Genomic DNA, 25,149 nt, shown 5'->3' with positions numbered 1-25,149 from the left:
CTCGGGGGCATTGGGTGGCGTAGGTGCCAGGGGGGCAAGCCCCCCCTAGTATTGTTATAAATCTCAAAGTTACTCTGCAGTTCAGATTTCCAACAAGAACAAATATGTTATATATAAACTCTGCTGTCCTGTCCTTTCTTATTCATCCAAAAAAATTAAATTCGTTTTCTGGGCAGAATGTCCCATTGTCCAATTTCCCATTTTGAAATTTGTCCATATTTGAACTACTCAAAATCAGCTTGTGTTTAATTTATCTTCATGGTTCTGTTCTTTCTCTGAAATTGAGCAGCTGAACAAATCATCTTGTACATGTTTTGTTCTTTTTAGTATCACATTTAATGACATGATATTTCTGTAATTTCTCTGGCTTCACCCACTATCCTCCATTGTTCTTCTAACCATAGTTTATCTTTAATTCTGCTGAGATCATTCTGGTAATGGAATTACCTTCCACTTGTTGGTATAGTTGTTCTTTCCATGTGAAGTATCCAGATGTGATTGTGAATTTTAATAGGTCCAATATGTCTGGAAATTCTTAGGCTAGAATTTCTATTATTATGAGAAATATTTGTGAAGAGTGAAGCAATGTCAATCTGAAGATGTCAGTTTAATGTCTTGTATTCTTGTGTGAAATTCTGTGGAATTTTTTTATTGAAGCTGTGTGGCCAATGGGAGGAAGGGGAATATTTGACAGCAATCTTGAGATTTTATGAGTCTCTCTCTCTCACACACACAAAACAAAACTATCACTAGCTTGAATTGCCATGCAGCTCATTCCATTATGCACAACTAATAGTAGTTCAAAGTAGAAAATGAAAAGTATTTTCTAGAATCCTTTAAAAGGTTGGGAAAAAGAGCATTCTGATTTTTTAATATAAAAATATGGACATGGCCTGTGTGCATATATACATATTTGAAAATACTTTTGCAATAATATTTCTTGAAAGCATGGCAAACTAACTATAGGAAACCCATAAATCCTCTAATAAAAGCTTATGGTGGAAGTCTTGTTGCAATAAATTTCCTTTATAATAGAAATTGGCATTGTGAGAACCAGACCAGTACTTCTTGGCAGTTTGCTATAGTGAGTTGGCTATGACGATATATGTTATGCTGGTAGTGCATCACTTCTGCAGTAGACTGAGAAGTAAATATTCGCTAGTAACGAAACTGTTACTACTATTATAATAGTGGCAGCTGGGCTATAATGAATTTGCTTTAGTAATGCATTAACACGTTCGCTGCCATGCTACTTCGGCATAGTCTGTTCACGTACGCCGAGCAATTTCACTTCTTCAAGGTCAGTACGGTAATCTCGTTGCTGGCGGTAAGCATCATACGAGTATACTCGTAGTTGGCTTGCGCAGAGCATATACCATCTATGAGAATACATGGTTCTGATGCTAGCTCCACAAGCCAAGCATTTTCACTTCTTCAAGGTGAATACAGTAATCTCGTTGCTGGCGGTAAGCGTCATACGAGTATACTCGTAGTTGGCAGCGAACGTGTTAATGCCATATCTCAGGGTGAGACATTTCACTAGTTAGTTATAAAAGGAGTTTACTATAAAATTATAAACAAAAAAAATTTAATATTATGAGCAGTTACATAAAAATCACTATCTGGTTTTTTAATTATAGATCATGCAAGAAATTCATGAGAATGGTATCCGAATATATCCTCTTCCTGACTGTGATTCAGATGAAGATGAAGATTATAAAGAACAAGTGAAGCAACTAAAGGTATGTTACTTAAAATTCATACAAAAATTCATAAAAGTCATACATTATTTATCATGAAATTCCTGATATGTACCCTCAAAGAGAATGTACAAGATATTATAATAATACTAAATGATTAAGTTTACATTAGTACTAACTTCCTCCAATGGCTTTCTTCAAACTAGTTTGTCATCTGTCAGGACTTCAGTATTTCAATCTTTTAAGACACTTCTGTGACTCATTATCCTGTAATCTTAGTATCAAATGAAATATTGACCTTTTGTCAACATTTCTTCTTCTATTCTGTTTAAGTGACACTACCATCCTATATTTACTCTGCTCACACATTGCTGAATGTTAATGATATGCTGCCTAATATCCTTATTTTAAACATTTTAAATATTTAATTAAAAATATCATATTAAAAATGAGGATATTAGGAAAGAACTTGACATTGTCAGCATCCAGGAATGCGTTAGCAGAGCTAATCTCAGGTGGTGTCACTTAAACAGAATGGGCGAGGAAAGATTGGCAAAACAAGTGTTCTCTGCCAGGTTGGCAGGAAAATGATCCAGAGGAAGAACAAGATATAGGTGGTTTGATAGTGTACAAAGTGCCTTAGACGACAGAAATATAAGATATGATAATATTGGAGTCTTGACAAGTAACAGACTGATCTGGGAGAAAATTGTAGATAGGAAGTTAATAATGATGTACATTTTTCATGTAGTACTATCATATCCTGTACACCCCTTGAGGGTACATGGCAGGAATTTGATGATGATGCTGAATTAAAAATTTAAATATTTTAAACATGATTCTGCCATTGATAAGTTCTTTCCTTACCCTTAAGTTTCTCACAACACTTGACCAACTCTCAGTTTCATAAGTTAAAATTGTTTTGTTTCTGTCTTGTATGTTGCTAGTTTTAGTGTCTTGGCCAATTTCTCTTATTATGTATTAAAGGTATTCTCATTCTATTAGCACTCTATATTTAATTTACCATCTTCACTAAAATTGGTGCCTATTTTAACTGAAATATTTCACTTGTTCTGTAGGTTCTCCATACAGGATGATGCTATGTTCAATGTTCCTGCATATCTTCATTGTCTTTTTTTACTGTTGCTTTTCATGCCAAATTTATAAGAATATTAAATTTTCAGCACTGAAATTTAAGAGTAGAACATCAATTTCAGTATTCATGATAGAACAATTTAATGCTTACATAATGAAGTGAGATCAGTTTATTTTTAAATTTGTATGTGATACTTAAATCAGAATTACATCTTAATTTTTTGGAGTCCAGAAAAGTTTGTAAAATTCAGTAAGATTCATTTCAGTTGCCTTGTGTCCAAGTGTGACTGAGTAGTAAATCTTCATCTCTCTTTTGTTTAAATATGAACAATAATAAATGATGAACATTTATTATTGTTCATCATTTCCTAATATGTACCTCAAACGGGTGTTCAAGAAACTGCAGTAACATTACATAATTAAATGTGAGCCTCCGTAGCTCAGTCAGTATAGATGAAGCCCTTTGGTTAGAAAGACCTAGGTTCGATTCCCGTCAGTGATGTGAGGAACCTTTATCTGGTCTCTTTTGACTAAAGGTGAGTTAGCTGGTCTCATACTGAGATAGGGTTTTTTTTTTCCACCTGGAAACTTGGGTTTTTCGTTGCCCAGAACAGGCAAACCAGCCCCGTAAACACATGCTTCTACAGACATAGGATCTTCTCCAGGAATAAGGAGTAACCAACCTATCCCATAGGATTTTGGTTCCGACTACCTACCGGTAAAATGTGTAGGTCTACGCATGAGCGTAAATTAGGATAGGAATTAAATATACATTATTGCTAACTTCCTGTGAGCAGTTATCCTCAATATTATTGTCATGACTCAAATCTTATGTTTAATTCTTCTAACATAGTTAACTACATCAACCTACTTGAGTCTTGGTCTTCCTGTGTGTCTTTGTTTCCTGACTTCTTGGCATCTTTCTCCCTCACGCTTCTGCTTTATTAATCTTTCCGCTCTCATTTTAAGTGACCAATACAACTTTGGTTTAGTGTTACTCTCACACTCTTTTATGCTAATGATTTTAGATTCCTTTCCTTCATTTTCATTTTTAATATGGTTCTGTTATTGGTGTCATCTATTCAGAGCTCTCATATTTGCAATATTTGATGTGCTGTTTCCAACTTAGTTCTGTTAGTTAAAATTAGTTTGAACACTTTTTTTTTATATTGCTAATTTACTGTTTTAGCTCATTACTCTCTTGCTCCTTATAAATTTTATACAATTGGCTCCCCTGTGATAGCTAAGCTTATTGTGTTATCTAATTCCATGTTTAATTTGCAATCTTTACTTGCCTAAGTAGCTGAGATATTTGTTCTATAGGTTCTCCATTGAGAATATAGTTGATATTTTCCTGACTAATTTCATAGATTTTTGATTGCTGATTTCATACCAAATTTTGTCAGCAATTAGCATTTCAAGTTTACAGGCACAAAGACTTAATAATGAATTTATTTAGGAGTATCTAAAAATTCAGTAACAAACTGAATTTAATATCTTAATTTTGACATCATGTTTAATAGGGATGCCCAAAGCGTTTGGTGAAAGCACTGAATACAGAATATTTGGTTAAAAATTTGGCCGAAGCATACTGAATTAAATTTTATAAACAAATGTTTTGAAAAAAGAAAAAAAAAACATTGAAAAAATCATAAAAATTTAAATTAGTATATATTTATTTGTTCAAAACATTTCAAAAAATTTAATTATGCTTTGGCCAAATATTCAGCACTTTGTTCAAATTGTAGAATGGGAAAAAAAAAAAAACGTCATAATACTTCACCTTATAATGCAACCACAAGAAAATAAAACTATATATTTTAGATCTCAACTTAAGATCATTTACAAGCCTTAAATCAAGTAATGTAAAAAACAAAAGAATATAATATACCAATTTCTTTGGCTGGGGGGTGCTTAAGGTCAAAGCTATATAACTGAGAGGAGACCTCCATATAGCCTTTAAAGGAATGCAGAGAACTGATCACGGCTTCTGAACTAATGTCCAATCCTCACCTTCTCCTGCACTCCATTAGGTATCGACCTGGATATTGAACGAAAGAAGATGGACTGGCAATTTGGGATTTAGCTGACCAAATTGTATTCTTATTGGTTAAACCAAAATAAAAAATGATGGTACAACATGGTAGAATTTCACACCGGCTGGGGCGTTGCCCATTTAAACAAGACCCCCATTGTTTTCTCCAGGGAACCAGGGCGAACAGCGAAAAGTCAGCTACTGCAACAAATCCTAAAACCCATCCCAACTCAACATCACCAGAGTTCAAAACCGGTACTATCAACATAAGAAGCCTGAATGGCAAAGAAATAGAGCTAGCTGAGGAATTGGATAAGTACCAGATCGACATAATAGGGGTGACTGAAACAAAAAAGGCAAAAACTGGTGAGATCTTTCTGAGCAATAAATACAAAATGTTATACTCAGGCAATGACGATCAAGGAAAAGAAGGAGTAGCCATAGTATTCAACACTAAATACGAGATTAATCTTCTTGAATTGCAAGCAGTCTCAAGTAGAGTGATGTGGACAAATATGAGAATGGGGAACTGGACAATGAGACTTATTTGCACCTATGGTCCCACAGAAGGTTCTATTAAGGTAGAAGTGGGAGAATATTTTTAGGCTTTAGAGAAAGCAACTAGCAACTGACACAATGAAAAAGGAAAAGTTGGTCCTTGTTGGAGATCTAAATAGCAGAGTAGGAAATAATTGTCAGACATACAAAAAGATATTGGGAAACGTGTGTTGAGGCTTATGTGTTGTGCATAATTCATGTTAGAGGTTTAATGGAATATTAACAGCACTGAAAAAGGATTAAAACTAATTTTAATACTTCCAATATTTCGTCTCGGTCACAGAGACATCTTCGGGGATTACAAAAACTTTTTGTAACAACACACACACAAATACAATACAAAGTGAAACTAAAGTCCTATCCTGGAAAAAAACTACCATGCTCCACCATAGTAAATTCACAAAAGAAAGACTATTCTTTGCATCTGCACTCAGGAATCAGGAATCAATCATAACAACAACAAAATTATGACAGCTCTACTCCAATTATCTGGAATTCATCCCTCTATCCAGGTCTTCTGAACTATGCAATGCAGCCATTGTAAGACTTTTATATCTCCATACTTGATTATTTCTGGTCGAATATTATCTACACCTGCTGCCTTTCCACATATCAAGCCTTTGATGGCTTTTTCTACTTCAAGTATGGATATGTATTCCTTATTGTATGCCTGTTGAGTGTTTTTACCACTGTGCTATCACTGCTTGTTTCATTTAGCAATTTTTTAAAAATAATTACTCCATACTTCAAGGATATCTTTTTCTTCCGTTTTCATGTCACCTTTATCATCTGTAACTCCTTTTACAGCACTCTTTCCTCCATTCCTAAGCTTCTTCAAAATCTCCAGAATATTTTGCCACCTTCTTCATATTTATTTTCTATATTCTTGCCAAAGTCCTCCCATGACTTTTGTTTAGCTAGTTTTACACAGGGTTTAGCATTCTTGCATTTGTCTCTATATTCTCTAAGAGCACAAGCTGACTTATTTGCCAGGAACTTTTGATATGCTTTCTTCTTTTCCTTCACTGCCTCTTTAACTTCCTTTGTCCACCATGGAGTTCTAATTTTTCTATCCTTGCAGACAACTTCACCACATGCCTCTCTAGCTGAATCAATTAATCAGGGCTTTCTTCAAGGCTTGCCACTGAATCTCCAAGGTTTGATTCCTATTCTCAAACTCTTTCATTTTTTCTTCAATAATCTTTGTGTATTTTAGTCTACAGTTCACATCTGAGAGCTGCTCAACTTTATTCGCTTTAAAACTTTCTTACATGTTATTCTTTTCAATATGTGATTCAGTTTTATCCTGCTCAAGACTAAATAGTGATCGCTTCCAATTTCAAATCCTCTGTACACTCTGGTGTCCTGCACCAAGGAGAAAACATCACTATCAACAATAACATAGTCAATGAGACTTTTCTTATTCCTTGCCTCTTCTCTCCATGTGAATTTGTGCACATTTTTATGTTTGAACATGGTGTTAGTAATAAACAGTTCATGTCCTGAGCAGAAATCCAACAGATATATGCCATTATTATTAGCTTTGCTCTTTTCTCCAAATTTTCCCAAAATATTTTTGTGTGTCTCACAATCATTTTCTACTCTGCTATTTAGAACCCCAACAAGGACCAACTTTTCCTTTTTCATTGTGTCAGTTGCTTTTTCTAAAGCCTCAAAAAATTCCTCCACTTCTACCTAGTAGAACCTTCTGTGGGACCATAGGCACAAATAAGTCTCATTGTCCAGTTCCCCATTCTCATATTTGCCCACATTACTCTACTTGAGACTGACTGCCATTCAAGAAGATTAGCCTCGTATTTTCTGTTGAATACTATGGCTACTCCTTCTTTTCCTTGATTGTCATTGCCTGAATATAACATTTTGTATTTATTGCTCAGAAAGATCTCACCAGTTTTGGTCTTTTTTGTTTCAGTCACCCCTATTATGTCGATCTGGTACTTATCTAATTCCTCAGCTAGCTCCATTTCTTTGCCATTCAGGCTTCTTATGTTGATAGTACCAATCTTTAACTGTGGTGATATTGAGTTGGGGTGTGTTTTCAGATTTGTTCCAGTAGCTGACTTTTCGCTGTTCGCCCTGGTTCCCTGGCGAAAACAACGGGGGCCTTGTTTAACCGGGCAACGCCCCAGCCTGCATGAAATTTTGTCATGTTGTACCATCATTTTTTATTTTGGTTTAACCAATAAAAATACAATTTGGTCGGCTAAATCCTAAATTTCCAGCCCATCCTCGTTCGTTCAGTATCCAAGTAGATACCCAACAGGGTGCACCACAAGAAGGTGAGGATTGGACATTAGGTTAGGTTAGGTTAGCCCTGGTCAGTTCTCCGCATTCCTTTAAAGGCTATGTGGAGATCTTCTCTCAGTTATATAGCTTTGACCCTTAAGCACTCCTAACAAAGATCTGTATTTAAGTTTTGTAGATGTGGAAAAGGCATATGACAAGGTGCCAAGAGAGAGAGAGAGAAGCTATTCGAAACGCTACAGTTATGTTGTCAATAGGGCATTATATCAAGCAATACTTAGTCTTTATTTTGTTGTAAGCCAGCAATTAAAATTGAAGAAAATACAGAAGGTGGTTTTTGAAACCAATTATGAGAACAAATTGGATTTATGACACCAATTTTTCATTAAACTATGTTTACATTACAAGAGCATTACAAATAGAGCAAGTTCTGAAGTTATGTATATTCTAATTACATTTTCATTTATCTTACAGGAAGCTGTACCATTTGCTGTATCATCTGCTATTCCTACAATTGAAGTTAAAGGACGCAAAGTAAGAGGACGACTGTATCCTTGGGGAGTGGTTGAGGTTGAAAATCCTGAACATTGTGATTTCATTAAGCTTCGAACCATGTTGATGTAAGTAGCTTCATGAATTACAAAATTTCAGATTATATTTGTAATGTGTAAACAGCTAAAATCTGGAAATCATTGCGCGTATAAAATGCAGTGATTTTTATTACAAAAAAAAAACAAAACAACGTTTATATTCCTCATGTGGGCATCTCTGAACCAATTTCGTAGATCTTCAATATAATTTAGTACCCATGTTTTTTTTTCCTTTAAGCAAATTCTTATTATCTTACACAAAGATAGTGTCCTCTGTCCTTCCCAGGTGTTTGCCAAGTTTCTTGTTATTGCCATCTCTCTTACTTAAGACAAAATGTTCTGTTAAGAAAAGACTTCACGAATCTTATACGTAAAAAGCCAGAGAAGTCTTATCTAACATAGAATGGAATTCACGTTGACCACAGAATCTTCTGATCTAAGATTTATCTACTACATTCTTACTGTTTTAAACTTGAGCATATGTTCAAAGAGTGCTAAAGCACTGTTATTTCACTGTAATTTAAATCATAATGACAGTATTTCTTTATAAAAAATTTCACACAGCAGTCTACTGTACTGTATTATATTAGCATGCGTTCGCCTTTTTGAAATTTATTATTTCTACCTTATTGAATTGGCTATTTGCTGACTGTGAATTTTTTAATTGTTTGAATTCACTGAGAGTGATTATTATATTCAGGTTAAAATATTTGATGTAATAAAGTGTTATTAAACCTCAGTGTTGGTTGAGCATATGAGGTTTAATAACACGTTGGAGTCTTGACAAGTAACAGACTGATTTGGAGGAAAATTGTAGATAGGAAGTTAATAATGATGTAAAATTTTCATGCAGTACTATCATATCCTGTACACCCTTTGAGGTACATGTCAGGAATTTGATGATGATGTGTCTATGATCAAATTCCTGACATGTACCCTCAAAGGGTGTACAGGATATGATAGTACTGCATGAAAAATTTACATCATTATTAACTTCCTATCTACAATTTTCCTCCAAATTAGTCTGTTACTTGTCAAGACTCCAACATTATCAGATCTTATATTCCTATCATCTAAGGCACTTTGTACCGTATCATTCCACCTATAGCTTGGTCTTCCTCATCGTTTTTCTGCCAATCTGGCAAAGAACACTTGTTTTGCTAATCTTTTCTCTCCTATTCTGTTCAAGTGACCATACCACCTGAGATTAGCTCTGCTAACACATTCCTGGATGCTGACGATGTCAAGTTCTTTCCTAATATCCTCGTTTTTAATATGATATTGCCATTGCTGCCATCTGTTCACGCCTCTAATCTTTCTCAGGACTCTCATATCTGCGGTCTCTAGTCTTTGGTCAAGTGTTTTACTTCTGACCCAGCTCTCAGATCCATAAGTTAAAATTGGTTTGAACACAGTCTTGTATACAGCTAATTTAGTGTTCCGACTAATTTCTTTCTTATTCCATATGAACTTATTCAATTGACTTCCCACGATACCAGCTTTGCTGATTCTGTTGTCTATTTCTATATTTAGTTTACCATCTTCAGTAAAAATTGTGCCTAAGTAGCTGAAATGTTTTACTTGTTCCACAGGTTCTCCATTCACAACACAGTTGACATTTTCAATGATTCTGCCTATTTTCATTGTCTTTGTCTTTTTATATAAGGGGTGCTTAAGGGTCAAAGCTGTATAACTGAGAGGAGACCTCCACATAGCCTTTAAAGGAATGCGGAGAACCGACCAGGGCTTCTGACCTAATGTCCAATCCTCACCTTCTCGTGGTGCACCCTGTTGGGTATCTACTTGGATACTGAACGGACGAGGATGGGCTGGCAATTTGGGATTTAGCCGACCAAATTGTATTCTTATTGGTTAAACCAAAATATAGAATGATGGTACAACATGACAAAATTTCATGCCGGCTGGGGCGTCGCCCGGTTAAACAAGGCCCCCGTTGTTTTCGCCAGGGAACCAGGGCGAACAGCGAAAAGTCAGCTACTGGAACAAATCTGAAAACAAACCCCAACTCAACATCACCAGAGTTAAAGATCGGTACTATCAACGTAAGAAGCCTGAATGGCAAAGAAATGGAGCTAGCTGAGGAATTAGATAAGTACCAGATCGACATAATAGGGGTGACTGAAACAAAAAAGACCAAAACTGGTGAGATCTTTCTGAGCAATAAATACAAAATGTTATATTCAGGCAATGACAATCAAGGAAAAGAAGGAGTAGCCATAGTATTCAACACAAAATACGAGGCTAATCTTCTTGAATGGCAGTCAGTCTCAAGTAGAGTAATGTGGGCAAATATGAGAATGGGGAACTGGACAATGAGACTTATTTGTGCCTATGGTCCCACAGAAGGTTCTACTAAGGTAGAAGTGGAGGAATTTTTTGAGGCTTTAGAAAAAGCAACTGACACAATGAAAAAGGAAAAGTTGGTCCTTGTTGGGGATCTAAATAGCAGAGTAGGAAATGATTGTGAGACATACAAAAATATTTTGGGAAAATTTGGAGAAAAGAGCAAAGCTAATAATAATGGCAAATATCTGTTGGATTTCTGCTCAGGACATGGACTGGTTATTACTAACACAATGTTCCAACATAAAAATGTGCACAAATTCACATGGAGAGAAGAGGCTAGGAATAAGAAAAGTCTCATTGACTATGTTATTGTTGATAGTGATGTTTTCTCCTTGGTGCAGGACACCAGAGTGTACAGAGGATTTGAAATTGGAAGTGATCACTATTTAGTCTTGAGCAGGATAAAATTGAATTTCATATTGAAAAGAATAACATGCAAGAAAGTTTTAAAGCGAATAAAAGTTGAGCAGCTCTCAGATGTGAACTGTAGACTAAAATACAGAAATATTATTGAAAAGAAAATGAAAGAGTTTGAGAACAGGAATCAAACCTTGGAGATTCAGTGGCAAACTCTGAAGGAAACATTGATTGATTCTGCCAGAGAGGCATGTGGTGAGGTTGTGTGCAAGGATAAAAAAATCAGAACTCCCTGGTGGACACAGGAAGTTAAAGAGGCAGTGAAGGAAAAGAAGAAAGCATATCAAAAGTTCCTGGCAAATAAGTCAGCTTTTACTCTTACAGAATACAGAGACAAATGTAAGAAAGCTAAACACCGTGTAAAACTTGCTAAACAAAAGTCATGGGAGGACTTTGGCAAGAATATAGAAAATAAATATCAAGAAGGTGGCAAAATATTCTGGAGATTGTTGAAGAAGCTTAGGAATGGAGGAAAGAGTGCTGTAAAAGGAATTAGAGATGATAAAGGTGAAATGAAAACAGGAGAAAAAGATATCCTTGAAGTATGGAGTAATTACTTTGAAAAACTGCTAAATGAAACAAGCAGTGATGACAGCACAGTGATAAAAAACACTGACCAGGCATGCAGTCAGGAGTACATATCCATACTTGAAGTAGAAAAAGCCATCAAAGGCTTGAAATGTGGAAAGGCAGCAGGAGTAGATGATATTCGACCAGAAATGCTGAAGTATGGTGGTATAAGAGTCTTACAGTGGCTGCACTGCATAGTTCAGAAAGCCTGGACAGAGGGACGAATTCCCGATGATTGGAGTAGAGCTCTCATAGTACCCATATATAAAAAGGGAAATAAAACTGAATGTGAGAATTACAGAGGTATTTCTCTACTGAGTGTTCCTGGCAAGATCTATGCAAGTATACTTGAGAAACGGTTGAGAAGAATTGTGGAAGAAAAGCTTGGTGAAGAACAAGCTGGATTCAGGCCAAATAGAGGCTGTCAGGATCAGATCTTCACTTTACGACAAATAGTCGAGAAAGCATGGGAATATAACAAAGATCTGTATTTAAGTTTTGTCGATTTGGAAAAGGCATATGACAAGGTGCCAAGAGAGAAGCTATTCAATACGCTGCAGTTATATGGTGTCAATGGGGCATTATATCAAGCAATACTTAGTCTTTATTTGAGTTGTGAGTCAGCAGTTAGAATTGAAGGAAGTACAGGAAGATGGTTTAATGTTAAATCTGGTGTGAGACAAGGATGTACATTATCCCCTCTGTTATTCATTATCTATATGGATCACATTATGAAGGAATGTGGTATTAAACCTGATATCAAAATTGGAGATGTTAATGTCAGCTCTTTGCTTTATGCGGATGATGTTATACTTCTAAATAAATCCGCTACAAGTCTGCAAGATTCTCTGACTAAATTGAATAGCTGTTGTAATAGATATGGTATGAAGGTCAGCAATAAAAAGACAAAGACAATGAAAATAGGCAGAATCATCGAAAATGTCAACTGTGTTGTGAATGGAGAACCTGTGGAACAAGTAAAACATTTCAGCTACTTAGGCACAATTTTTACTGAAGATGGTAAACTAAATATAGAAATAGACAACAGAATCAGCAAAGCTGGTATGGTGGGAAGTCAATTGAATAAATTCATATGGAATAAGAATGAAATTAGTCTGAACACTAAATTAGCTGTATACAAGACTGTGTTCAAACCAATTTTAACTTATGGATCTGAGAGCTGGGTCAGAAGTAAAACAATTGACCAAAGACTAGAGACCGCAGATATGAGAGTCCTGAGAAAGATTAGAGGCGTGAACAGATGGTATGAATGGCAATATCATATTAAAAATGAGGATATTAGGAAAGAACTTGACATTGTCAGCATCCCGGAATGCGTTAGCAGAGCTAATCTCAGATGGTATGGTCACTTAAATAGAATGGGAGAGGAAAGATTAGCAAAACAAGTGTTTTTTGCCAGGTTGGCAGGAAAACGACCCAGAGGAAGACCAAGATATAGGTGGATTGATACAGTACAAAGTGCCTTAGACGATAGAAATGTAAGATCTGATAATGTTGGAGTCTTGACAAGTAACAGACTGATTTGGAGGAAAATTGTAGATAGGAAGTTAGTAATGATGTAATTTTTTCATGTAGTACTGTCATATCCTGTACACCCCTTGAGGGTACATGACAGGAATTTGATGATGATGATGATTGTCTTTTTATTGCTGACCTTCATACAATATCTATTACAACAGCTATTCAATTTAGTCAGAGAATCTTGCAGACTTGTAGCGGATTTATTTAGAAGTATAACATCATCCGCATAAAGCAAAGAGCTGACATTAACATCTCCAATTTTGATATCAGGTTTAATACCACATTCCTTCATAATGTGATCCATATAGATAACGAATAACAGAGAGGATAATGTACATTCTTGTCTCACACCAGATTTAACATTAAACCACCTTCCTGTACTTCCTTCAATTCTAACTGCTGACTCACAACTCAAATAAAGACTAAGTATTGCTTGATATAATGCCCCATTGACACCATATAACTGCAGCGTATTGAATAGCTTCTCTCTTGGCACCTTGTCATATGCCTTTTCCAAATCGACAAAACTTAAATACAGATCTTTGTTATATTCCCATGCTTTCTCGACTATTTGTCGTAAAGTGAAGATCTGATCCTGACAGCCTCTATTTGGCCTGAATCCAGCTTGTTCTTCACCAAGCTTTTCTTCCACAATTCTTCTCAACCGTTTCTCAAGTATACTTGCATAGATCTTGCCAGGAACACTCAGTAGGGAAATACCTCTGTAATTCTCACATTCAGTTTTATTTCCCTTTTTATATATGGGTACTATGAGAGCTCTACTCCAATCTTCGGGAATTCGTCCCTCTGTCCAGGCTTTCTGAACTATGCAGTGCAGCCACTGTAAGACTCTTATACCACCATACTTCAGCATTTCTGGTCGAATATTATCTACTCCTGCTGCCTTTCCACATTTCAAACCTTTGATGGCTTTTTCTACTTCAAGTATGGATATGTATTCCTGACTGCATGCATGGTCAGTGTTTTTTACCACTGTGCTGTCATTCTAAATGAAACTGCTTGTTTCATTTAGAAGTTGTTCAAAGTAATTACTCCATACTTCAAGGATATCTTTTTCTCCCGTTTTCATGTCACCTTTATCACATCTAACTCCTTTTGCAGCACTCTTTCCTCCATTCCTAAGCTTCTTCAACAACCTCCAGAATATTTTACCACCTTCTTGATATTTATTTTCTATATTCTTGCCAAAGTCCTCCCATGACTTTTGTTTAGCTAGTTTTACACACTGTTTAGCTTTCTTACATTTGTCTCTGTATTCTGTAAGAGTAAAAGCTGACTTATTTGCCAGGAACTTTTGATATGCTTTCTTCTTTTCCTTCACTGCCTCTTTAACTTCCTGTGTCCACCAGGGAGTTCTGATTTTTTTTATCTTTGCACACAACCTCACCACATGCCTCTCTGGCAGAATCAATCAATGTTTCCTTCAGAGTTTGCCACTGAATCTCCAAGGTTTGATTCCTGTTCTCAAACTCTTTCATTTTCTTTTCAATAATATTTCTGTATTTTAGTCTACAGTTTACATCTGAGAGCTGCTCAACTTTTATTCGCTTTAAAACCTTCTTACATGTTATTCTTTTCAATATGAAATTCAATTTTATCCTGCTCAAGACTAAATAGTGATCACTTCCAATTTCAAATCCTCTGTACACTCTGGTGTCCTGCACCAGGGAGAAAACATCACTATCAACAATAACATAGTCAATGAAACTTTTCTTATTCCTAGCCTCTTCTCTCCATGTGAATTTGTGCACATTTTTATGTTGGAACATGGTGTTAGTAATAACCAGTCCATGTCCTGAGTAGAAATCCAACAGATATTTGCCATTATTATTAGCTTTGCTCTTTTCTCCAAATTTTCCCAAAATATTTTTGTATGTCTCACAATCATTTCCTACTCTACTATTTAGATCCCCAACAAGGACCAACTTTTCCTTTTTCATTGTGTCAGTTGCTTTTTCTAAAGCCTCAAAGAATTCCTCCTTCTACCTTAGTAGAACCTTCTGTGGGACCATAGGCACAAATAAGTCTCATTGTCCAGTTCCCCATTCTCATATTTGCCCACATTACTCTACTTGAGACTGACTGCCATTCAAGAAGATTAGCCTCGTATTTTGTGTTGAATACTATGGCTACTCCTTCTTTTCCTTGATTGTTATTGCCTGAATATAACATTTTGTATTTATTGCTCAGAAAGATCTCACCAGTTTTGGTCTTTTTTGTTTCAGTCACCCCTATTATGTCGATCTGGTACTTATCTAATTCCTCAGCTAGCTCCATTTCTTTGCCATTCAGGCTTCTTACTTGATAGTACCGATCTTTAACTCTGGTGATGTTGAGTTGGGGTTTGTTTTCAGATTTGTTCCAGTAGCTGACTTTTCGCTGTTCGCCCTGGTTCTCGCGAAAACAACGGGGGCCTTGTTTAACCGGGCGATGCCCCAGCCGGCATGAAATTTTGTCATGTTGTACCATCATTTTTTATTTCGGTTTAACCAATAAGAATACAATTTGGTCGGCTAAATCCCAAATTGCCAGTTTGGGATTTAGGGTTCTCGTGGTGCACCCTATTGGGTGCACCACGAGAAGGTGAGGATTGGACATTAGGTCAGAAGCCCTGGTCGGTTCTCCGCATTCCTTTAAAGGCTATGTGGAGGTCTCCTCTCAGTTATACCGCTTTGACCCTTAAGCACCCTTATTTGGATTCCTTATGATTTTTTTTCTCTTTTACTTTGGACAGACATGTCTCATTGAGAAAAGACTTCCGAACATTATTCCTACATCCCTCTATTATTAAAAAAAGAGAAAAAGAAAGAAAGAAAAAGAAAAAAAGTAAGGTGTGGTTAGCTTAGCACAGAGTCAACATGCATCACAGAAGAATCTTTTGACTAAAGACCCTTCTTTTCATAGATCCCATTTTAAATTTGAGCCCTTATTCAGAGTCCCAAAGTGCTGCTATATCACTTGAACTGCAATGACTGTATTTCCTTAAAAATCTGGAAAGTCTTATTCATTGTAAACAATAGTTTGTGTATTAATTTTATAATAACTGCACTTTAATACTGTAGCATGCACTTCGCATCTTGTTTGTGAAATCCGTTGTTATTTTATTTCTTTGAATTGTCAGTTATACTGAAAATTATGTGTAATTTTGAAATTGAAATATTTGTTTATATATACACATTACTAGTAAGTCTTCTTGTTCCTACATATTTCATAAAGTATGTAAGACTTTCAGATCTGCATATGGTCTGTGTGATTTTCATATTGCACTTTTTTTTCCAAGAGTATCTTAGATAAAACTGTTAAAATTTTTGGTTTCCTTCATTTGAACTGATACATTTCATATAAGCATTTTAAGGCTTAATTTGGATGAATCTATAAATTTAGAATCTCCAGTCATTCAAATTATAAATGTTTCCTAGTTTGCAGCATATCAAAGAATCATTTTCTGTGAAATGTTGGTCACATTTTTATTTTCTTTTTTCCATACCAAATAAAAGATGTTTCTTTATAATGTAAGTTCTTTTCTGTTATTTAGTCTGGAATTGGACAGCTTGTTAGAATATAAGATCAGGACTTTGGACTGCTGGCTATGGAGAGAGGTTGAAAGAATTACAAAGTTTGGTGGATAGGAGGAAAAGAGATGATATGACATTTAAGTTAGTGAGAGGATTTTATTGGATTAATCCAAATGAGATCATAAAAAGAGTAGAAGGTGAAAGGTGAAAAGCAGAGGTCATCCGTGGGAGTGTGGTGAGGAGGGCTGTGAGGAGTAGATTTTGCACATGGAGAATGTCAGTAAATGGAACTTTAATTTAATTGATAACGCATTACCAGAATGTGTTGTTAATGCAAGGAGTGTTAAGGAGTTTAAGATTCAGTATGATAAATGTGTTGTCAGTTGAATGAACCTCCCACGATGAGTCTGTCGGCTCCATGAAGGGTGCAATAATAATAATAATAGTTATTATTATTATTTCTGTTTCACTTCATGTAAAAAAAATTTATAGTGATTTTTAAGACACCTTCAGAATTTTCCTTTTTCAGAATCTGATACCACTATGTTGATACATTTCGGGGATGAGGGAATGAATTTCAAGTCACTGTAGTAAGTGGTCTTATTGCTGATGTAGTCTTTCTGATTAACAGATCACTTTTTTTTTTAACTTTCATTTATACCCTACCAAAATAATGTCAACAGGCATAACCAGTGGTGAGCTATAAGGGGCTTGCGGGGCTTATTTGAAAAAATAAGCCTCTTATTTTTCAAAAAAAAAAACAAACATAATTTTTTGAAATATATTAAGCAACAAACTCATACAGTGACATAACAAAAATTAGTCTATTCGGCAGTGTATAGATTATTTGGAATTATTGTTTCAACTCCTCTGTAACGAATGCGCCCAAGTTTGAAAATAAAATAAGCACATGCGCTGTCTTTACCCTTCTCCCTTCTGGTAGCCAATCGTATGGTAAAACCAGTAGCCAATCAAATGTTCGTAAAACTGTCATCAACGGGTTGTTCCACTGGACATTAGTTCTGTGTTCATCATTACACTGATGCATAACAATTGTTTGTGTTTAAAATTTAAAAATAATAGTAAATTTAAAAGCTATATTCAGCATATTTTATTTTATAATTGTAAAAGTATTTTTACCCATGAAACATAAAAAGAGTCAAATTTATTAAATTTGACTCTTGTTACGTGAAACGTGATTCTACTGCTGATTCTACTGCAGTTGAAAACGAAGTTGAAGATAATGTGCACATTGATATAAGGAATGTGCAACAAGTTGGAGGAGAAAAATAAAATCATTTACCTGATCTGGAACGAGAAGCAAGTGTCATATTTCAAAAAGCAGTATAAGTGGTTAGAAGTTAAAAATGGTAAATTAGGATGTCATGTTTGCTCAAAATATAAAAACTTAGGTATTGAAGGAGGAAAAAAAAGTTATCACTTATCAACGGAATAGGTAGAAATGAAAATAGAACCGAATGGAAACACTGCAGACTCAAGAACCACATCTTTGCGTAAAAATTTTCCAAACATAATGAATCATTTGCTCATAATAAAATCATAAAAATAAATGAAGAATGTAGCAAATCTATATTACCAAACAAACTAAATGAAAAAAGAAATTTTGATAACTTCAAAAATGTTTAATTCTGTTTATAGTTTGAAGAGAAACCAACCAATGTCTGATTTAGCAGATTTAATCGAGCTGCAAATTAAAAATGGTATTGATCTAGGATTATCATTGCATTCTAGATTCTCAGGAATTATAATAGTTGAACATATTTCTAAACAAATAAAATTAGAAATATTCTCCAAAATAATAGAAAAAAAATGCAGAATTTCTATAATTTCAGACGAATCGACAACATGATCAAAAATAAGTGTTTTAGTTATCCACATACAAGTTGAGCTCACTGAACCATGTATGATTTTTGTAGCTCTTATAGAACTAGAAAATACCACCATGGAATGTATACATGCTACTATAATTGCTACTTTAAATTCATATGGATTTCTGATAACTATTTAAAAAATCATCTCATTGCATTTTGTTCTGATGGAGCTAGTGTAATGTTAGGAAACAAATCAGGTGTTGCAATCAAACTTCTACAAAAATTTCCCAACATTGTGATTTGGCTTTGCAAAACACCTTGGTATCAAAATTTTAAAGATTGGCCATGTGTTTGGACCACGATGGGCAGCTTGCAGTTTACGAATGGCTCTGTTGTGTGGAGAAATTACCAAGCTTTATGCAAGCATTTTGCATCGAATGATAAATATAAGGGCTTTTTAAACAGACTTCTCAATTTGGAATTTTTAAAAGATCTAGCATTAATGATTGATATCCTACAGGAATTATCATATCTGTTAGAAGCTCTACAAAGTCGCAATTTAAGTATTATAAGGGCTAACTCCTTAATCATGCGAACAATTAATGATTTTAAAAATTCTGTGGGTTCTTATGAATCTAAAATTGATATCATGTTAAAATCAAAAGAATGTGAAGGAATAGCAATTGAAAGCAAAATCAGATTTCACAAACTACTGCGAGAAACATTACTAAACTCTCTTATAATGTCTTTAAAGGATAGATTAATGCAGCAAAGTAATTTTAAACTTAAAAATGAAAATTATGAGGATTTGGAAGATGAAGAACTGAAAAACATTTTAAATGTATGTTATCCTGAAATATGGAATATGGAAGAATTTACGTGTCCATGAAAGCAGAAAAGAGAATAAGATCTTCAAATTTTATTTTGAAATATGAAATTAAAATTAATGATTTTAGAGATTTAGTGGAAATGGCTTTGACTGGAAAGTTACAAAACGAAATTCCCAGCACAGTGAAAAAAGCCAAAGTGATTATGGCAACAATTGCAGTTTGCAGCGCTGAAGCCGGACGAGCTTTTAGTGTGATGAATAATATCATAACGATGAAGAGATCTTCTCTCACTATAAAACATATTTTGGATTTAACGACAATACGTATAAATGGGAAACCCTTGAATAAATATAGTCCGAATCCCTATGTCAAATCTTTTCTAGAAAATCATTGCTCAGCTATAGATCCTCCTAGAAGAACACAAGACGTGAAGGAGGAAGGAAATAAGGTGTGGCAACTGTTGTCATAAGTATTTCCGTAGCGTAATTGTCTGTAAATGTTAACCTGTAAAAGAGCGAGTTTTTTCTGGGTAAATATGCATCAGACAGTGAGTTTTTTTTTTTTTTTTTTCATTTAAATCGTCTCATCGTCTTGAAATTGATTTTATTAAATAAAATATTATAGTTACTGTTACTACCATTTTACAAATAAGAATTCACTTTTGGTAATCACATATAAATAAATAGGACTATAAAATAATGCCCCTTGATTGGTACCGTTGATTATCACTTGAAGTATAAAAACAATTAGTTGGAACACTAAATTAGCTGTATACAAGACAGTGTTCAAACCCGTTTTAACTTATGGATCTGAGAGCTGGGTCAGAAGTAAAACACTTGACCAAAGACTAGAGACTGCAGATATGAGAGTCCTGAGAAAGATTAGAGGTGTGAACAGATGGCATCAGTGGCAATATCATATTAAAAATGAGGATATTAGGAAAGAACTTGACATTGTCAGCATCCAGGAATGCGTTAGCAGAGCTAATCTCAGGTGGTATGGTCACTTAAATAGAATGGGAGAGGAAAGATTAGCAAAACAAGTGTTCTCTGCCAGGTTGGTAGGAAAACGACCCGGAGGAAGACCAAGATATAGGTGGATTGATACGGTACAAAGTGCCTTAGATGATAGAAATATAAGATCTGATAATGTTGGAGTCTTGACAAGCAACAGACTGATTTGGAGGAAAATTGTAGATAGGAAGTTAGTAATGATGTAAATTTTTCATGTAGTACTGTCATATCCTGTACACCCCTTTAGGGTACATGGCAGGAATTTGATGATGATGATGTATAAAAACAAAAGGGAAATATAACGTATTTAAATATTATTGTGTTTAGATAATATTTATTTATTATTTATAGATTGTCAAAAACTTCTATCTCAAACAAAACAAATTTATTTTGTTTATAAAAAATGCAGACTGTAGCATATGTGCGATTATAAAAGATTTTATTCTTATTATATTTTGATAGTTAAAAAATGTTTTTCTTATGTAACACAGATGATTGTGTGCAAATATTTCATGTTTAGATCTTGATATATTTGTTTAAAAATGATAGCCTTTATAGGTTGATTGTCATCTCATACTTTTTGATTGACATTTGTACACAAGTGTATTAATAAAAGTTTTCGTGTGAAATATGGCTTTTTTTTTTTGCTTGACTATACGAGCCCTTTGTTAAAATTTCCATAACTCACCACTGGGCATAACCTTCTTCTTACCTTACCTCTGTAAATATATAATTTTTATTGTTGTTTTACTTCAATTTTATTTATACTTGATTCTAAAAGTCTATTCAATATTTATCCGTCACTTGTTCAATTATACTTATTAAATTCTTGTCGTAACGCCGAGTATATAATCTGTTGCCTTTTTCTAGTTACTTATATTTAATCCTTATTCTTAACCTTTTGACCTTCCCCCTTTCTCACGTAATTTTATAACTTGGGAACTTGCTTCGAATTAGAGCCAAATTCCTTCGTTATAACAGCAAGCGTATTTCTTCAATATTAACTCCTGAAAATTTTTATTTTTATTTTGACCGTGCCATCAGGGTCATAGATAAGACTTAAATATCCTTCCTAAAGAAAAAATACTTTGCTTAGCACTGAAATACTTCTAACTTTCAACACTCTATCAAGTAACATAAAACTATTCTATAGTCGTGGCAAACTATCCCCTTAGATAATATAGGTTAAATTTTTATGAGCAGTGCATTGGTATACAGGAATCAGGCAAATTATTTGGCAAACATAACAATTTATTCATTCTAATTGAAAGAAAGTACAAAAGGGTCAACACTAAAATCAAAATATCTCTCACGCTCTATACTTTTCACCAATATTCTTGGATTCAAATTAATCAACCTAGCTTCACAATTCTTCTTTAAACAAATTGATCAAATGCACTAATTATTCCAATAAATTATTCATACACTAAAACAGATTTGTGCACTACATCATATTTTTTTTACCAGCAGGTTATTTCACAAAATTAAACTCATGACCTAGAGTCCTTAGGCGGGAAACCCCCGTACATACTTGACCTTCGCCATAGTAATTGCCTTAGGTCATAAGTTAATCCGTCTGGAATATTTCTTTCATCACAATTTAATTCATATTTGTTCTTTACAGAATTTTGGCGGTTACATTATTTAACAATTTACTAAAAATTATTTCCATATTACTAACATGTATGTGACAATATATCCATCTACAGCTATTACAATTCAAAATTCAGAATATTACAAGAATAAAATATCAGGATTTTCCTTACAATCCATAGATCTATCAATCTGTTTTGATACATCCTACTGGTTGATGCAATAGAATTATTATGCAATGATTTTCCTCCTGATATTGTAAAATTATTCTACATTTTCATAAATTCAGGTTACTTCTGTTGTCAGAACAAATTTTATAGATTCTCATGATTCTCATTTCCATAATCTTATGAGTATTGTACCATGCCTTAAAAATGTACTTCTCATTAAGTGAACTCCCATTCCAGTGTTTTCTATTTTACCTACTCAAGCAAATTATTATATTTTGAACATCATATTCTCATTGTTTTAAACATCATATTCTCATTGTTTTTTTTTTCTCTTAATGTGTTTTTCTCTCACAGAAGTGTCAGAAATATATTATTATAGTGTTCTACACCTCTCTTCAGGGTACATTCCAGAACATTTATGAACAATTATGGTGGGATAATTTTGATTCATTTAACTTATTTCTCTTCTTTTTTAACCTGCTTAAAACCACAGCTGGATGAAGGCCTCTCCCAGTTTTCTTCACTCCATTCTCTTTTCATCTTTACTGCCATCCATAGATCGGTATTCTGTTAAGAATTTAAATCATCTTCTGTTGTTATATCTTGAATTTGTCCAACTTATTCTGATTTTGAATGCATGATATGTTTTATTCTTCTCTACACTTTGTGAACCATATCTTTAGTTAAATTTCAGGTTTTGCTTCCATGTGTAATTATAGGTAAGGCAAGCTGGTCAAAATCTCTCATCTTTCCAGAAGCCATTCAATTTAGTTGTGTATGTCCTTTTTGTGTTTTCTATTTGGCCATCTTTAGTCCAGAATTTTTTTTGTGTGTGCGTGCATGGTACTTAAGGGAACTAAAAAATGTTATTATCTAAAAGCAGTTAAAATATTACTGTGGATACTTTAAATATTTTCATTTCTCATTCACAGCACACACATGCAGGATTTACAAGAAGTTACTCAAGAATTACACTATGAAAATTACCGCTCTGAACGACTGGCTGGGAAATCAGTAGCATTTCGCAAGCCTTCGTAAGTTAAAGCAATTGATATTATTGAATGTTTAAGGAGTCAAAATTAATATCAGTTAATTTTGAGATTTTTTTTTTAATTACCATTACCGTTTTCTAGTAATATAATACATCTAATCAAGAAATTCAGAATAAATAAGTAGATGAGTAAATTGTAATTTTTTAATTTTTATTATTTATTTATTTATTTTTTTTTTTTTTTTTAGCACTAACAAAATCATTGTGAGATCATTTATTGTAATATTTAGGGTGAAGAACAATTTTTAAAAAAAATTTAAATGCTAACTTTTTTGCATGTGATAACTTCATTACATGTTAAATAATTACTCACCAGGGTGCTTAAGGGTCAAAGCTGTATAACTGAGAGGAGACCTCCACATAGCCTTTAAAGGAATGCAGAGAACTGACCAGGGCTTCTGACCTAATGTCCAATCCTCACCTTCTCGTGGTGCAGCCTGTTGGGTATCTACCTGGCTACTGAACGAACGAGGATGGTCTGGCAATTTGGGATTTAGCCGACCAAATTGTATTCCTATTGGTTAAACCCAAATACAAAATGATAGTACAACATGACAAATATTTCATGCCAGCTGGGGCATCGCCCGGTTAAACAAAGCCCTGTTGTTTTCGCCAAGGAACCAGGGCGAACAGCGAAAAGTCAGCTACTGGAACGAATCTGAAAACACACACCAACTCAACATCACCAGAGTTAAAGATCGGTACTATCAACATAAGAAGCCTGAATGGCAAAGAAATGGAGCTAGTGGAGGATTAGATAAGTACCAGATCGAGATAATAGGGGTAACTGAAACAAAAAAGACAAAAACTGGTGAGATCTTTCTGAGTAATAAATACAAAATGTTATATTCAGGCAATGACAATCAAGGAAAACGAGTAGCCATGGTATTCAACAGAAAATACGAGGCTAATCTTATTGAATGGCAGGCAGTCTCAAGTAGAATGATGTGGGCAAATATCAGCATGGGGAATCGGACAATGAGACCTCTTTGTGCCTATGGTCCCACAGAAGGCTCTACTAAGGAAGAAGTGGAGGAATTTTTTGAGTCTCTAGAAAAAGCTACTGACACAATGAAAAAGGAAAAGTTGGTCCTTGTTGGGGATCTAAATAGCAGAGTAGGAATTGATTGTCAGACATACAAAAATATATTGCGAAAATTTGGAGAAAAGAGCAAAGCTAATAATAATGGCAAATACTTGTTGGATTTCTGCTCAGGACATGGATTGGTTATTACTAACACCATGTTCCAACATAAAAATGTGCACAAATTCACATGGAGAGAAGAGGCAAGGAATAAGAAAAGTTTCATTGGCTATGTTATTGTTGATAGTCATGTTTTCTCCCTGGTGCAGGACACCAGAGTGTACAGAGGATTTGAATTGGAAGTCATCACTATTTAGTCTTGAGCAGAATAAAATTGAATTTCATATTGAAAAGAAGCACATGTAAGAAAGTTTTAAAGTGAATAAAAGTTGAGCAGCTCTCAGATGTGAACTGTAGACTAAAATACACAAAGATTACTGAATCAAAAATGAAAGAGTTTGAGAACAGGAACCAAACCTTGGAGATTCAGTGGCAAACCCTGAAGAAAACATTGATTGATTCAGTCAGAGAGGCATGTGGTGAAGTTGTCTGCAAGGATAGAAAAATCAGAACTCCATGGTGGACACAGGAAGTTAAAGAGGCAGTGAAGGAAAAGAAGAAAGCATATCAAAAGTTCCTGGCAAATAAGTCAGCTTGTGCTCTTAGAGAATACAGAGACAAATGTAAGAAAGCTAAACAGTGTGTAAAACTAGCTAAACAAAAGTCATGGGAGGACTTTGGTAAGAACATAGAAAATAAATATCAAGAAGGTGGCAAGATATTCTGGAGATTGTTGAAGAAGCTCAGAAATGGAGGACAGATGCTGTAAAAGGAATTAGAAATGACAAAGGTGATATGAAAACTGGAGAAAAAGATATCCTCGAAGTATGGAGTAATTACT

At 34.5% G+C, this 25,149-nt stretch overlaps 1 protein-coding gene across 1 annotated transcript in view; it reads left to right on the top strand.

Moving 5' to 3' along the window:
• The window catches only part of Septin1 (Septin 1), a 127,657-nt gene that overhangs the window by 85,977 nt on the left and 16,531 nt on the right, over positions 1-25,149 (top strand). The window contains exons 6-8 of the mRNA XM_090413919.1: positions 1,641-1,742; positions 8,128-8,273; positions 23,046-23,147. Coding sequence (XP_090270045.1) covers positions 1,641-1,742; positions 8,128-8,273; positions 23,046-23,147 — 350 coding nt within the window. The remainder of the gene's footprint in view (positions 1-1,640; positions 1,743-8,127; positions 8,274-23,045; positions 23,148-25,149) is intronic.

This window comes from Typopeltis vanoorti, chromosome 24 (genome assembly GCF_054136105.1).
Source record: "Typopeltis vanoorti isolate ZY-2024b chromosome 24, IOZ_Tvanoo_1.0, whole genome shotgun sequence".
NCBI lineage: Eukaryota > Metazoa > Arthropoda > Arachnida > Uropygi > Thelyphonidae > Typopeltis > Typopeltis vanoorti.
Note: the sequence above shows the minus strand (reverse complement) of the source record. Positions and strands in the feature narration are given on the sequence as shown.